The 15,094-nt window shown below is 38.5% G+C and overlaps 1 protein-coding gene across 3 annotated transcripts in view; it reads left to right on the forward strand.

The window, feature by feature from the left end:
• MACROH2A1 (macroH2A.1 histone) overlaps positions 1-8,777 on the forward strand; it is a 65,484-nt gene extending 56,707 nt beyond the window's left edge. For all 3 annotated transcript variants that reach the window (XM_060765306.2, XM_060765305.2, XM_060765304.2), the window contains exons 7-9: positions 3,274-3,363; positions 5,050-5,224; positions 8,075-8,777. In XM_060765306.2, coding sequence (XP_060621289.1) covers positions 3,274-3,363; positions 5,050-5,224; positions 8,075-8,240 — 431 coding nt within the window. In that variant the 3' untranslated portion in view covers positions 8,241-8,777. The remainder of the gene's footprint in view (positions 1-3,273; positions 3,364-5,049; positions 5,225-8,074) is intronic.
• The last annotated feature ends 6,317 nt before the right edge of the window (positions 8,778-15,094 follow it).

Raw genomic sequence — 15,094 nt, forward strand, 5'->3', positions numbered from 1 at the left:
TGCTATGAATATACACAATCTCTGTGTGGATATTGAATCACAGCTGTAGTAGGATGTTAGCCAAAAAAAAAAAAAAAAACCTAACCATGCAAGGTCCCCACACTTAACAGAGGTTTGGAGACAAGCATTTGGAGAATAGTAACATGCAATGGGATAGCCCCCAACCTGCTTAAGGTCAGGAACTACTGTTAAGACTAGAATATTGTAACATACTTTTCTTATATTTTCACTAACTAAACTGTAAGGTGGAAAACTGGATGGAACTGAAACTCTGTGAGAGCCAGCAGTCTGGCTCTCACGGGCATATCTTAGGGAAATCTTCCTGCAGATAATTTGTAGCACCAGGAGCAGTATATCATTATCCAGTTTTGGACCATTTCCAACATGGCTCACTTCTGAAAGTTCTGAAAATATATGAAAAATAATCATAACTTGGGGCATCTGATATAAAATTTATCTTGAAATTTCAAAATAACAGGTAGGATTCAGATGAAATGAGTCATGCTCATTGTTATTGAAATCAGTATTAAAAAAATAGCCATGTTCTAGTGAAACCTAAAAGTGAGGCTATCTTGGTCTAAACACCCCACCTTTCTAAAAGAGCACAAGTTTGTCAACTTATGGTAAAGTGACACTTTCATTTCAATTTGGCGAAGAACCTGGTTTATTTCACTCATAGCCTAAAATGTTTTAATTGCCAGTGACTGCTGGAAGGAAGAATAGAAATGCATACATGCTTAGCTTCAAATGATTAACTTTTATCTATAGAAAGGCCTTTCTAACTGCAATATTTGCTGGGGGACTATATGGAAAAAATTACAGGCTTGAATTTTTGCCGAGGCTGTTGTCACCATTACACCAATGCTTGCTTTGACAGCATGATTTACTTTATTCTGTGGGAGTAACACATATGTATGACTGCGACAAGCAGAAAAGTACTAAACTGGAGATTGTGACTGCAGTCCTTAAATTAAGCTAGCACTCCTTAACTCAGTTTAATATAATACCTCATTTCTTGAGTAATTCTAGTGGTGCGGCAGCACAGGTTTGATGTAGCAATGCATTTTAAATATTATATCCATTTTAATATCCCATCAAACTGAATAGGGCTAGTAAAATTAGATGTGTCTTTACATGGCAGCAAATTCTAAAACATGCCATTGATTATTATAAATTGTAACCCTCTAGAGAGAAGTCTAGAATTGTATGCCTAAGGCACTAAAATGCCTTAAACTTTCTCTGATGTTGATATAGATGCACAGGGGAGCAACTTCAGGAAAGAGAAATATTTCTTACAGTCATGCTATATATCTTGACTTGGTGCCTGTTTTTCATATCCATTTTTGCCTGATAAAGAATTTTTACATGAATATAGCTAGGGGCACATATCCAGGCATCCTCCAAGTTGAAGCAGTTGCCCATTTTTGGGTGCTTTGGAATCATTAATTAGTCTGATTTCCAATTCCATGAAACAGTTCTATTCAGATTGTCAGCAGAATCTACCTTTTATGGAATCAGCCTTACAGGCTAGCAGTAGCTTCCCAGGATTTCAAGTATAGGTGCTTCCCAGCACAATGTGGAGGTCCATGAAAACCTCTGCCACTATACTCTGAACATGTATCTTGATTACATGCAAACATTTAAATATATTAGTGACACATAACTTGTTCTTTCCTCTACTGAGGAAAGAACCAGTTATGTGTCACTAAAATATTTAAAGTTAGTTCTCTTGTTCCCATATACTCAGCCAAGATTTAACAGTGCATTTCTTGGACTGCTTGCCATTACTTCTGGATTAGTATCAGAGCACATCATGCAACTGACTTGAGGAGGCTAAGAAAGTCAAAGTCTGGTTTCAGCCTAGCTGGGAGACCATTTAAAGAATCCCATCAGGGCCACAGGAGTTCCTGGATTCCACATTTGCTATAAATAAATAAGTAGCAAATTATCTCTTACAAAACTATATTCCATTCTATATCTTTTTCTAATAAAAAGAGGTGAATTAATATGGTATGAGAAGTATGCCACATTTAGTCTGTCAGGATACAGAATACAACGTCAGTTGCTGTTATACTTTTTTTACACATGTTCCCAGTTGCAAATACATTTCACTGAGCATATGATATGTGCACTTCCACCAGAAATTGCAGGCCTCTCCTCCATATTGCTGAAATAAACTTTATTTCACAAAATATTGGGGCTTTAGTAGTAGCAGCCTGATCTTATTCCTGTTTAATTTGAAGTATGCATTGCTGAGTTGAGTAGTGAATACATATACATAAGATCTCAGCCAGGGGCAGTACATCCCATTGAAATAGAAGCATGATTTACTTCCTAAATAAGTAGGTTTAAGATTTGGCTGCAGGAATCAATTTGCAAACCAACTTTCTCAGCCCAGAATCAATCAAATATCAATGACCCAATTTCCTTGCTTTGCTACTTATATAATCATAAAGCTGAATGCTATGGGAATTTTGGGGTGTTTCATTTTAGGGATAAGCATAATGGGCTATCTTTTTATTTCTTCTGCATTTAAGTAAAGCTGCAAAATAAGATCTAAACCATTTAGTGGTGGACTGCCTTTGTGCAAACCTCAACCTGTAACTTCAACAATGCAGCTCCCTACCTTACTTGAGCAGCATTTGTAAATCTTTTGTAGCTGCAGTTGAGCAATGCAGTGGAGGAATATGTTCCCTAGAGAATCTCCTTATTACTGAGGCTCTTCCTCTTGGTTAAAGGTGGTTCAACAAGCCGGGCAATTGTCAAGTAAAGCAGCCCGCTACACTCACAAGACTGTTTCACTCCCGGGGGCCACCTGTTGGGGTCAGGGATGAAGATGAGGTGAGTTTCAAGTTCTTCTTATGGCAAATTTGTCTTTAACACGATCTGTAATAGAAGCAGGATCTTCCTCTCTGAGGAAAAGAGTGGATGCCATCGAATGACCATGTTCCCAGGAACGTTTTCTACCTCCTGGTTCAGAGGAAGCAGCAAGAAATGCCACCCCCTTGTTGGATGGCAGTGAGATTTGCATTAGAAAATATTTTTTCAGATAGATTAAAAAAAATATGGGAGGGTGACTTACAAAATGGAGAGGGGGAGTGAATTGTAGAGAGAAAGAGGAAAATATTATTTCAGGACTAGTCCCCAAAGGTTTAGATCTTACTTTGCAGTCCCCCAAATGTTTTGCTCAGAAAAATCTATGATGTTGTAACGATCAGATGCAATCAAATGCTCTCTCTGATGTGGAACAGTCACAAATCTGTCCTTGTGCAGGGAGTGCCTTGGAGAAGAAAGGTGGAAAAGAATTCGTGGAGGCTGTTGTTGAACTTCGGAAAAAGAATGGGCCATTGGACACAGCAGGAGGTGTGGTTTAAACTTCAGAAAAACAAGCAAGAATAAACATTCACTTATTCTATCAGACTCTTGTTTGGGTTTAGCTAAATTATATTATTTAGTGATTACAAAAGGGTAACTTGTACCAAGCCATTTTCAGTTGAAAATTTTCTCTGCTGTTTTTTAACTCTCAAAATAACTTAATACAATGAAAATGAAGACTAGAGACAGAAAAGTGGTATTATGTACAGAGTTTTAAACATATGTGCACTGATTCATATTCCAATGTTTATATTTAAGAATGGGGAGTTTTGAAAACTACTTGTAAGTAAGTCCCATGGATTTCAGTGAATCTTACATTCCGTGGATATAAAACCGATGTCCTGGAATGGGAAATGAGCAAGGAGAAACATTTACACAACTTTTAGTGTTTGTTGTAACTCATTCCATTTTGCATTCCTTTCATTAATTAATTTTATCTGGGAGATATCATTTTTAGCAGAATATAAAAACAATATATTAAAAAGTAAAAAATGCTTCCCTATCCAGTATTAATTTCTGGGAAGTAAATTATTACTTGCAAAGAGATAAAACAATAGATAACGTTAAAGTACCGATAGATATAACACAGAATAGAAGAGTAGTAGATAATTGCAAATAAATAAATAAAACAATGGTGTTTAGTTGAACTGCAGGCTTGAGCAGCATCTGAATTTCATGACTGTAAGCCCTTAGTATTTTGTTCGTTAGATTAAGCAATATTCAGTTGTTCCATAGAAAAACAGCCAAGTATTATAACACAGTGAATTACACATTCCTGAAATGTCAATATAGTTAGAAAATGTACACTCATATAGTGGTTTGGCTTGAATGTAAAAACCGAAGTGTTACTTGCATAGAAGTACAAACTACAGGGTCATTGCGACAACTCAGTTGAGGAATGTATATGCTCCGTATCTCCTGCTTCTGCATCTGATGTTGCCAAATAATAATAATACAAATGGAAGAGATGAGAAGCTTACCCTTTCATTATAATAACCATGGTTTGTTACATCTGTAGCAGTAGCTGATTAATCATAGTGGTGGTTTAAGAAAGTGAACATGGAAAATAAACGAAGTTCTCATTTCCACCCAGTACAAAATTAAGAGTTATTGTTATTATTATGTTTATTTATACCCCGCTTTTTCTCTCCACAAGGAGACTCAAAGCAACTAGAGTTACAACACTGTTTTGATTTCTGACATGATAAGAAACTGCAGTTCATTGGAAGCAAACGTTTCCAGTTCCTCCTCACAGCAGAGAAGTAAAAGAACCGATTCATTAGACTGAAGCTCATTTTATATGACTAAGATGGGGTGAGCACCTTGTCCCTCCAGCTGTTTTTGAAGTTACTGCTAAATTTAGCAGACATAGGTGCCTTTCTAATACTAAGATGGTATTTCTCCCACTTCCAGTTGAGACCACAGCAACCAGTTTCTCCAAAATGTGGCAAAAAATATGTAGCCAGTGGCCACAGTAGGATATGGAGCAGGTGAACAGTGAAACTGGCCACAGACCTGTCAAAATAGCTTTCCTGTGCTAAACCAAACACAGCTAAGAGTCAGTTGTGTTTCTGTAATGAATCATATGTATTCTTCACAAGTTTAATCGTGTTTCTCACACTTTCACTTTTCAAACTCTTAAATCACCAAAATTGTCTTTCTTTTTCCAATCAGCTGCTGTCAGCGCAGGCCATGGATTGCCTGCTAAGTTTGTGATCCATTGCAATAGCCCTAGCTGGGGCGTAGACAAATGTGAGGAGCTGTTGGAGAAGACAGTGAAAAACTGCTTAGCACTGGCAGATGAAAAGAAGCTGAAATCAATTGCATTTCCTTCCATTGGAAGTGGCAGGTAGGCTGTTCTTAAAAACCTTTTTTTAAGATTCTGTTGAGATTTGTTTCTAACTCTTTGTTTGTGTGGTACTTCTTTTGTTCACATATGTCATTGTTAATACACTGACTGGTTCTTGCTTTCATTCTCCAGTTGCCTCTTTCTTGAAATGTATTCTTGCTTGTAGAGCAGGTATGGGTAAACTTTGGCACTCCATGTGTTTTGGACTTAAGCAGCTGAGGGGGAAAAGCAAGAGGCCTGAGGCCAGGAATTGTGGGAGTTGAAATCCAGAACACCCGGAGGGACGAACTTTGCCCATGTCTGTTGTAGAGGCACTCTCTCAGGTTGCTTTCTTCCCAAACAAGCAGTGGCTAGAGGCCTTTCCTAGTCCATGCCCCATGCCATGAGGGGAAGTCAATGCTGGCACTAATTTCTGCCACTCATGGTTCTGACTCCCGGGATGTCCTCCTGGAGTTCAATGCAAATACCAGTAGTAAAAGTTCATTTGTGTGCTTTGTTGAAAAGCAATGTGTAAGGTAGCCATTTTCTTAAAGAGATGGTGCTTTTGACCATTTACTACAGTGGTAATTAAGGTCCAGCCCTGGAGCACAGGGCCCTTTTTGAGAGGTCTGGCTACAATTTTCCAGACTTCATGGACTGTGTTGTTTTTGTTGTTGTTTATTTTTGCTTCCACTTTCCCCCAAAATGGAGGATTGCATTTTCTGGAAACATCCAGGAACAGGAATTCACCTTTTAAATTGGTTGCAAGGTTTCCCAAATTCTTTAACATAATTATAATTTCTTAACAAGAAAGGGACTTCTGGGCACTTTTGGTGGAGTAATTATAGCAGCCCATTTGACCTCCAGGAAATTCCTGGGGTAAAAAATTGCCCCCACACCAGCTGTAGTTGCCTACCTGTTTTGAGGGCTCTGAAATGAGGCCTCATGTCTGATGTTTTAATTACCTTTTACAAGAGGCAGCTTGTGGTCAAAGGAAATGCCTGTTACCACAAAATTGTGTTATGAAAATATATGTCTGTAGAATGTCAGAACAGTTACGGACCCAAGTCCTTATTGAGATGCTTGTGGTGACATACAAGTATTATGTCACTGTTAAGGTGAGGAAATATTATGTTGCGTTCTCATATTTCAGATTTCATGTGCTTTCTGTGAAATACCACTATATCTGTTCAGACAGTGATGAAATTGGATTGCAGTCACATTTCTGACACAGTCCAGACTTCACATAACATTTTGACAGCATTCCTTACCTGTACATATGCATTCTCGAGGCCAACCATAGCCTGATTGCTGAGCCGTATAAGTCTAGTGCCACAATAATGGAATATTACTGGAGTGTATATGGACAGAAGTAAACCTGATGCAAAGCACATTTGTACAGGCTACAGTATCTCTGTGATTGCAGAGATCACAGTGTTATACTGTTTCCTTGATATCTGGTGCTCAAGCTGTCATTCCTAAGTGAAGCTTAGATAGCCTTGTTGCCGACGTCTTTCTGGAGACATCTGAGAAACCATAACAAGTCTGGAAAGGCAGAAAAGTCTCAACTTTCATAAATAATAAAGCAGAGAAAAGGAAAAGGGTCTTCAGCATTTGATGGAACTACTCTGTGTGTGGCAATGGAGGAGCCAAAAGGCATTTGAATCAGGGTAGTGCTTTAAGTAAAAATGTCTTTCTTTGAAGCGGAACTTGCTCATCCCATCAGTTCAGTTAGTAAGTATTGGGAGATTTTTTTAAAAAACAGCCTTAGAACATGAAATGTTTCTAAGGCATTTTTCCTTAGATCCAATACATGTACACAGCTGTTGTGGGACAGACATCTGTCAAGCAGACACTATGCATTAAACCTACATAAATAGCTTCATTCTCTTTTATGACTGAAGAATGGGGTTACATGGGGTTGATTGTATGTGTGTGTGCGTAATTTTTTTCAAGAAGTCAAGGGGAGCAATTGCCCATGTACAGAATTTAGTGTGCCAGATGGCCTCCCAAATCTAAATTCTAAAAACCAAATAAAAATACTTGCAAATTCTGTGCATCAGGTCTTAAAGCAACAGTTATTGCTAGCTCAGATGTCAACGTCAAACTTCATCCTGGTGTTGTATTTTACTGTTGCAGATCTGGCTTTTATTTGAGTCCTCAAAGAAATCCAAGAAAAACTTAAATTACACTCCAATCATTCAGTGCCACGGGAATAGCTGTCATCCTTTTATCAAATACATGCCCTCTTATTAATTGATTATATTTGAGACATTTCCACACTGTGTTATTGAAGTACCTTTATTCCACCAATTGCCAGGGCAGTGTCCAATGGCATGCTGGGATTTGTAATTTGATCAAAGGCACCAGAGGAGCCCTTTGATTGAGAATTCTAAATAGCCCTGCTTCTCAACTTAGGACCTATTCACATTACATGATTATAGTGGTATATTCCACATTCCTTGGAATCCTGGGATCTGGAGTTAAGGGGAAAGCCTTTGGAATCCCCAGTGCCTCCCCAAACTAGAAATCCCAGGGATCCATAGTTAAAGTGAAATCATGGCTCTGTAATTGTGTAGTGTTGGTGGTCTTAAACTAGAGCATAACATTTAACAATTTCATCAGCTTAAGAATGTTTAATATGGTGTTTTCTGAACTGCAACTTTTGACACAGCTTAAGTTTGTTATCAGCAACTGAAGAAGCCTGAAGCCGTTATGTTTTGTTAATTAGCTGTATTTGTGAGTTGTGTTTGCTGATCACTTTAACTAGTACAGACATACAGACTTTGTAACATTTTTCATACAAATGAAACTTGTCAGTGGGTAATACAGTACTAACCTTTTTTCCTCTTCCTCTGTATTTTGCTGCAGGAATAGTTTCCCAAAACAGACGGCTGCCCAGCTGATTCTGAAAGCCATTTCCAACTATTTTGTGTCAACAATGTCTTCTTCAATCAAAACAGTGTATTTTGTGCTCTTTGACAGCGAGAGTATAGGAATTTATGTGCAAGAAATGGCCAAGTTAGATGCCAACTAAGCATGGAAAGTAAACAACACCTGCCTCCTTGTCCATCCCTCTCCCCCTCAAATTCTTGATTCTACATTGTGAAACAGAGCGCCCCTTATTTTGGATTTTTGCTCATCTAGGGGAAATAAAGGTGGGGCTTTTTTTAATTTCAAAAATGTTTTCATGTTGGCACTGATAGTTGGCATCACTGCTGTTAAAGCACTGTATTCCAGGCATTGTCTGAATTTAGTGTAATCTAGGAGATTTTATAGTCTTATTTTAATGAAGTATGGATTAATGCGGAAAGTTGTTAGCATAGTCTTTTATTTGTGAAAGAAACCGGCAGACCCTATTTTGTAATTGTGTTGTGGTGCTTTTATTAAGTGGCGTTCCTTTCTCATTTTTCTTTTTAAAGAAGGAGAGAGAAAAAAAGATGTTACACATCTAATTTGTGTTTACTCTTGTCTTAATGATAAATCTGGGGAGAAACGATCCCTGTTGCCCTGAATTATATTTGCAATTTGGAATTTGTGTGAATTGATTTAGTAAAATGTTTGAAATGGTCTAGTTGCTGTGTGTTTTGAGTTAATGGTTTGTGAGTATCTCTTAAATATGCTTCAGCATCTTTCAGAGGTCACCTTTAATAACCTCAGAAGATACATGCATTACAATATAATGAATACCTGATCAAACATGATTATTGATTTTTTATCTCTAACAGGGTGATCCTAAGTGGGTAAGAGGTATGTGGCAGAGGAAACCACATTTAACTAGGCTACTGTGTCGTTAGTATCGCTGTCCTTTTTCCCCTGCCTCCCACCCCTACCCTAAAAAACTGATCACACAATCAGAGCACCTCCAACAGATAACCATCCAGCCTCTCTTTAAAAACCTTCAGAGAAGGGTACTTCGCCACACTCCAATGAAGAATATTCCATTGCCAAACAGCTCTTACCACCAGAATGTTCTTCCTAATCTTTAGGGAGACTCTCTTAAACTTGACCCTTTTAGAATATTGTTGCATCTTTCCTAGTTCATGTAGAAATTATAACTTCAAAGATGTAGACATTAATCATGACTACTTCATTCTCTACATTAATCATTCATATTTTAAAGTTCCAGCATGCACCTGAAGGTGTATTCTCTACGAGCTCCACTAGATGTCACTGAAGTGATTGCAAGACTAGAGAAAGGCTCCAGTCATTGCTTTGGAATTTTCCCTGCAAGGGGCAAAGTTTGGTTTGGTTTGTCAGCACTTTTCCTACGGATGCTGCATCTGTGATCTTTGCATATAAATGGAGCCTTAGATGTCCTGGATGCTGTTTGCAAGGAATATGCTGTGGGCGTGGGAATTTGAAACTACAACATACTATCAGATGTCAAAATTGTGAAATGACTGAAAACCATGTTGCATCATTTTCAGACATGAAAATGAAAAGCAAATGTTCTTACCCAGCCAAGTTCTGCAACTGCAGTTCAAAGAGAATAAAAAGCAACATATAGCATAAATTATCCTTCACGGTGCAAAAAGCATTTGACAAACATATGCCTTTTGTGTTTTATGATGGGACGGGCTACGGTGTCAGTAGTGATTCTCAGACATAAAAATAACACATTGAATTGGCCTGAAGACCATGTAAAATAACTCCATACCCAGACTCTACTTGTATTAATTTCCATCCCTAATTCAGCCAACCCTCCAGATTTGCTGGGGTTAGAAGTAGAGAACCCCATTGAAAAACTGCCCAAAAATTGGCTTTTTTAATCTGAGAAGAACTCCTCAGGAATTTCTAGGTCAAAGAATCACAGAATTGGAAGAGACCTCATGGGCCATCTAGTCCAACCCCCTGCCAAGAAGCAGGAAAATTGCATTCAAAGCACCTCTGTTTAAAAGCCTACAAAGAAGGAGCCTCCACCACACACTGGGGCTGAAAGTTCCACTGCTGAACAGCTCCCACCATTAGGAAGCTCTTCCTAATGTTCAGGTGGAATCTCCTTTTCTGTAGTTTGAAGCCATTGTTCCATATCCTAATCTCCAGGGCAGCAGAAAACAAGTTTGCTCCCTCCTCCCTATGACTTCCCCTCACATATTTATACATGATCTCCTCTCAGCCTTCTCTTCTGCAGGCTAAACATGCCCAGCTCTTTAAGCCACTCCTCATAAGACTTGTTCTCCAGACCCTTGATTATTTTAGCCACCCTTCTTTGGACACATTCCAACTTGTCAACATTTCCTGTAAAATGCAGTGCCCAGAATTGGACACAGTATTCCAGGTGTGGTCTGACCAAGGCAGAATAGAAGGGGTAGCATGACTTCCCTGGATCTAGACACGATACTACTATTTATGGAGTACTGGTTTTTTTAGCTGCCACATCACATAGTTGGCTTATGTTTAACTTGTTGTCCACAAGGACTCCAAGACCTTTTTGACATGTACTGCTATCCAACATAACTCTATGCTCACCTTCTGGCTCAATGCTGTTGAATGGTATAGTTTGGTGAGACACCAGCGCCCTTTGCCACAAAAGGCTAAAGGCCTTTTAAAACTTCTAAAAGTCCTTTTAAAAAGGCTAAAGGCTAAAGTCCTTGTAAAACTACAGTTCCCATGATTCTGCTAACGTATGACAGTATAGTGGTGTCAAACAGCATTAATTCCACAATACAGATGCACTATTAGTAAATAATTACATCCCTGTGTATTAGAGAAGCTCTCACTTGGAGCTGGAGACTGTAGGGTCTTCAAGCTTTCTTTGAAGTAGGGCTCTCACTTTCTCTCCTACCAGCCATGTACCCTTTTTAATGGTTACAAAATAGATGGAAGAAAAATGTCTCCAAAAATCTTGTGTTTTATTTATTTATTTTATTTATTATTTGAACTTATATGCCGCCACTCCCCTGGGGCTCGGAGCGGCTTACAAGAATAGCTAAAATCTGACAAAATTTAAAAGCAATTTAAAACAATTTAAAAACAGCTATATCAAACATTAAAAGCCTGTCGAAACAGGTATGTCTTACATGCCCTGCGGAAAGCTGGTAAGTCCCGCAAGGCACGGACTTCAACAGCATTTTGCTATTGGGATCACTCAATCCTGTCCAGGAAGAGTCAAGCAGATATACTGGTGTTATGGCAGTCAGGGACCTGTTGCAAACATCCATAGGCAGTTTGCTACAAAGCAGCCATAGACAACATTCTGGAATGCCTAGGGTCAAATAAGAATGCATAGAAACACTGCTAGAAAACTGTAAACCATTTGTCACAAAAAGCACCATTTCCATACGTTCAGGTCATGGAGGCAAAGGAGCCCTATCGAAATGAAGAAGTCCCTTAACATCACTGAGCTAAAGCTGTATCTAGGCAAACCCCTGGCAGAGTTGTTGCACGGGCAACATGAAGCACTGGAGAAATTGTAATATCCAGTGTTGAGCATTGCTAGTACTTCTTGTAATGATGAGCCAGGAAAGATATTGTGCACTCACAAGATATACCAGGCTCCATAAAAGGATCAGGAAAGCATAAAGTCACTGGTAACTGGCTGCTTTTCCTGACATTTGGACTTTGTATAGTAAACCACTTTGAATGTGGTACACACCAGGCATCGATCTAACTGTGGATGAAGAGAACATGCCTATCCTGGTAGTACATGCAATCTAAACCAGAACATTGTTTCATAAAAGGGGACTCTTATCCTCTGGAAGGGACATTTTTGTGGACAGGTATGTTGGTATACCACAGACTCTCCTACTTGGTTGCAGTATGGTGAACAACACTAGCTGAACTGTATTTCCACGATATACAAAAAGTTGGATTTTTTTTAAACTGGTAGATCATTGGTTAAAATGTTTGTTAAGCAAAGTTCTAACATACATTGGCATCATTCAGCAGAATGTACCCATTTTTCTGCCATAGAGTAGTGGTTAGACAAATTGGCAGAAGACAACATGTGGGAAATGTGCTTGCCAGGATCTGTGCAGCATCAAAGTGACATGTGCTTCAGTTGTCTGAAGCTTAACTGGAACAAAGAACTTCCTTTAGCAGAGAAAACTATGGAATATTGTGCCATTACTGCATATAATACATACAGTTCTCAGAATCCTAGGTCAGCTACTTAGTTAAGAAGAGAAAACAAAGGCTGGCTCTATACTGCCATATAATGCAGTTTGGAACTGCATTATATGGGTCTACACTGACTATATAATGCTGTTCCAAACTGCATTATATAGCAGTGTAGATCCAGCCTATGGAAGAACGTCTGGCCTAATCACTCACTCTCATCCCACTTTGAGAGGCAACCTCTAGATTTACATACACACCCTTCGACCAGGACTTCCAACAGGGGTCCTTCTTATGACTGCAACCTCACTCACTCACTTAAGGGAAGATTGATTAAAATGTCATCTTCCTTACATCCTGATTTCAAGCCAGACAAACCTCCCTTCACTCAATCTGGCTATTGACTGTTAAGGTGGGCAGGGAAGGCATTTGTGCAGGTTAATTTCGAGCTATGTAGTCCTATTGAATATAGATTAGTGAGAGATCTGTAACTCTAGGTTATAAATTCATAACGGCAATATTGGACCTCAGTCCATGTTCTTCTTCAGAATTTTTGTCCATTTCCCTATTTATGGGGAGATGATTCCATGGCAAGGTATTTGTTAACTCTGCCCTGAGCTATCCAAAACTAAAAGATATATATATTTGGCTGGAGTTACACTTTAAAAATCCACATGTTCTAACTTACATACAAATTCAACTTAAGAACAAACCTACACAACCTAACTTGGGGGGGTGCCTGTATTGTGGAATGCCCTCTATTTCACACTGGGCATGGGAGCTGTTGTCCTCCTGATGATGAACTACAATTCCCAGCACTCCTCACAATTGACTAGAAATGCTAGCTGTTGCAGTTCAATAACTCCTGGAGGACCACAATTTTTTCATCAGAACGCACATGTGGGTTGACGTATTTTTGTCTCTTGAAATATTTTGAAATTCCCATAGAATCAGAAAATATTTCAGAACCTACTGTCTAATTTTTTATCCATCTGAACAAGGTCAAAAAGAGGGTTGATTCAAGCATGGATCCCCAGATTTTGATCCTGCTCTTTATGTTTTTATACTGAGTTAAAATAAGCTGAATTGGAAAACTGGTATAAAAAAAATCTGATTGAGCTGACAGAAAATATTCTGGGATAAAGAAAACATGTATGAATCTCCAAAATAAAATCAGGAAGAACAGGAACAAAATCAGGGACTTTTTGGTCTTTTCAGTCACTTCTGATCATTAGCTCACAGCTTAAAGCATGTGGAAGTTGGGTTTTTTTAGAGGAATGTGATCAAATAAGAAATAACAGAAGACTGTCAAATTGTGAATGGCAGCGATAAAGAAGAGAGAGAGAGAAACATCTTCCACTGCTTCTAACAAGAAAACAAAATGTGATGAAAATGACTGACACTAAGACCAAGCAAATCTTTTCCTGTAAGGTCTAACCAACATAAAATTCACTGCCTGAATGGCTGCTATTTTTGAATGATCTTTATAAAAATCTAGTAAGCTGTTTGAACCAATACAGATTATTAAATCCCCCATGGAGAAAGGCAGACTGTTTCTTAGACCAAAATGCTGCTATGGAAAAGAGGCCATTATGGCCTTCACATCCAGATCCTGCTTGTGAACTGAGAGCAGAGACACCTTGTTGAAGTAAGCCCCAATACTCTGGTTTCTCTTCAGATTGTATAAATCTTTCGCATTTTACAATACATATATACATACATTTTTTTTCAAAACCCCACTGCTGGACATAACCCAAAATTACTTAATGATGGCTCATTAATGATTCAATATGTTCCAGAGTTAACAATACTTTCTGCAAGAGCTGAAAAATCTCAACCATGCAGGACTCTACAACTTTCCTAATAAATAAAAGCTTATCAAACATGGCTAAGCAATTAATGAGCATCATTAAAGATTTTCTATTTTTGTTCTGCACCGGATTTTGTTTTGTCCTCCCTTCAGCTTGCTATAGAATCATACAATCATAGAGTTGGAAGAGACTCGTGGGCCATTCAGTCCAACCCCCTGCCAAGAAACAGGTAGCTGTGTGTGTATATAAAGTGCTGTGTTCCTGTTTGTACTTCACGTAAGCAATTTTGGAAAATGCTTACGTGAAGATGAATGCTGGCTGGAATTAGTAAATGCAAACTTTAAATTCTTGGGCAATTCTATTAAATGTAAAAGCAGGAGAAAAAAGTCAAAGCATGATTGTTCTATTGGGACTGAATGTTCTGTTCATGATTGCACAAGTGTGCTAAGGGATCAACTTGCACAAACAACATCTAGTGTAAAATGTGTAAGCATTTGTGTAACAGCTTATGCAGTGGGTTAAGCAAGTAAAATCAAAACATTGGAACCGACAGTTGCACAACGATGAAAAACGGTTTCTGCCAGTTGCAAAAACGATTAGACCCAACCCCTCAGTTTCTCGACTGGGAGGCTGATTTCCACACTTTTCTTAAAATCTGCCATAGTTAATATTTAGAATGCCCCCTCCACATTTTTTGGAAATGTATAATTACAGCAATACCCCATTTGTCATGGCAAACACATCCAAACACATTAATCAGGTGTTTGATCAGCTTGATATGAATGATAATGACTCTTGCCATAATCACGCTATAAGGAGATGTTATTCATTATTTTAGACTACAAATAGGCCAAGAAGAAAACCTTAAAATGATTTTACTATTTATAAAATGAGTATGGACATGCACATTGACAGGACAAAATCGTTTTTTGGGTCAATCCAAAAGTCACAAAATAGCCAGCAGTATGTATGATGCTTTTTCATGCTAGACAAACGAAAATATCAACAATGGACAGGAAGG

This window comes from Anolis sagrei, chromosome 2, assembly GCF_037176765.1.
Source record: "Anolis sagrei isolate rAnoSag1 chromosome 2, rAnoSag1.mat, whole genome shotgun sequence".
Lineage (NCBI taxonomy): Eukaryota > Metazoa > Chordata > Lepidosauria > Squamata > Dactyloidae > Anolis > Anolis sagrei.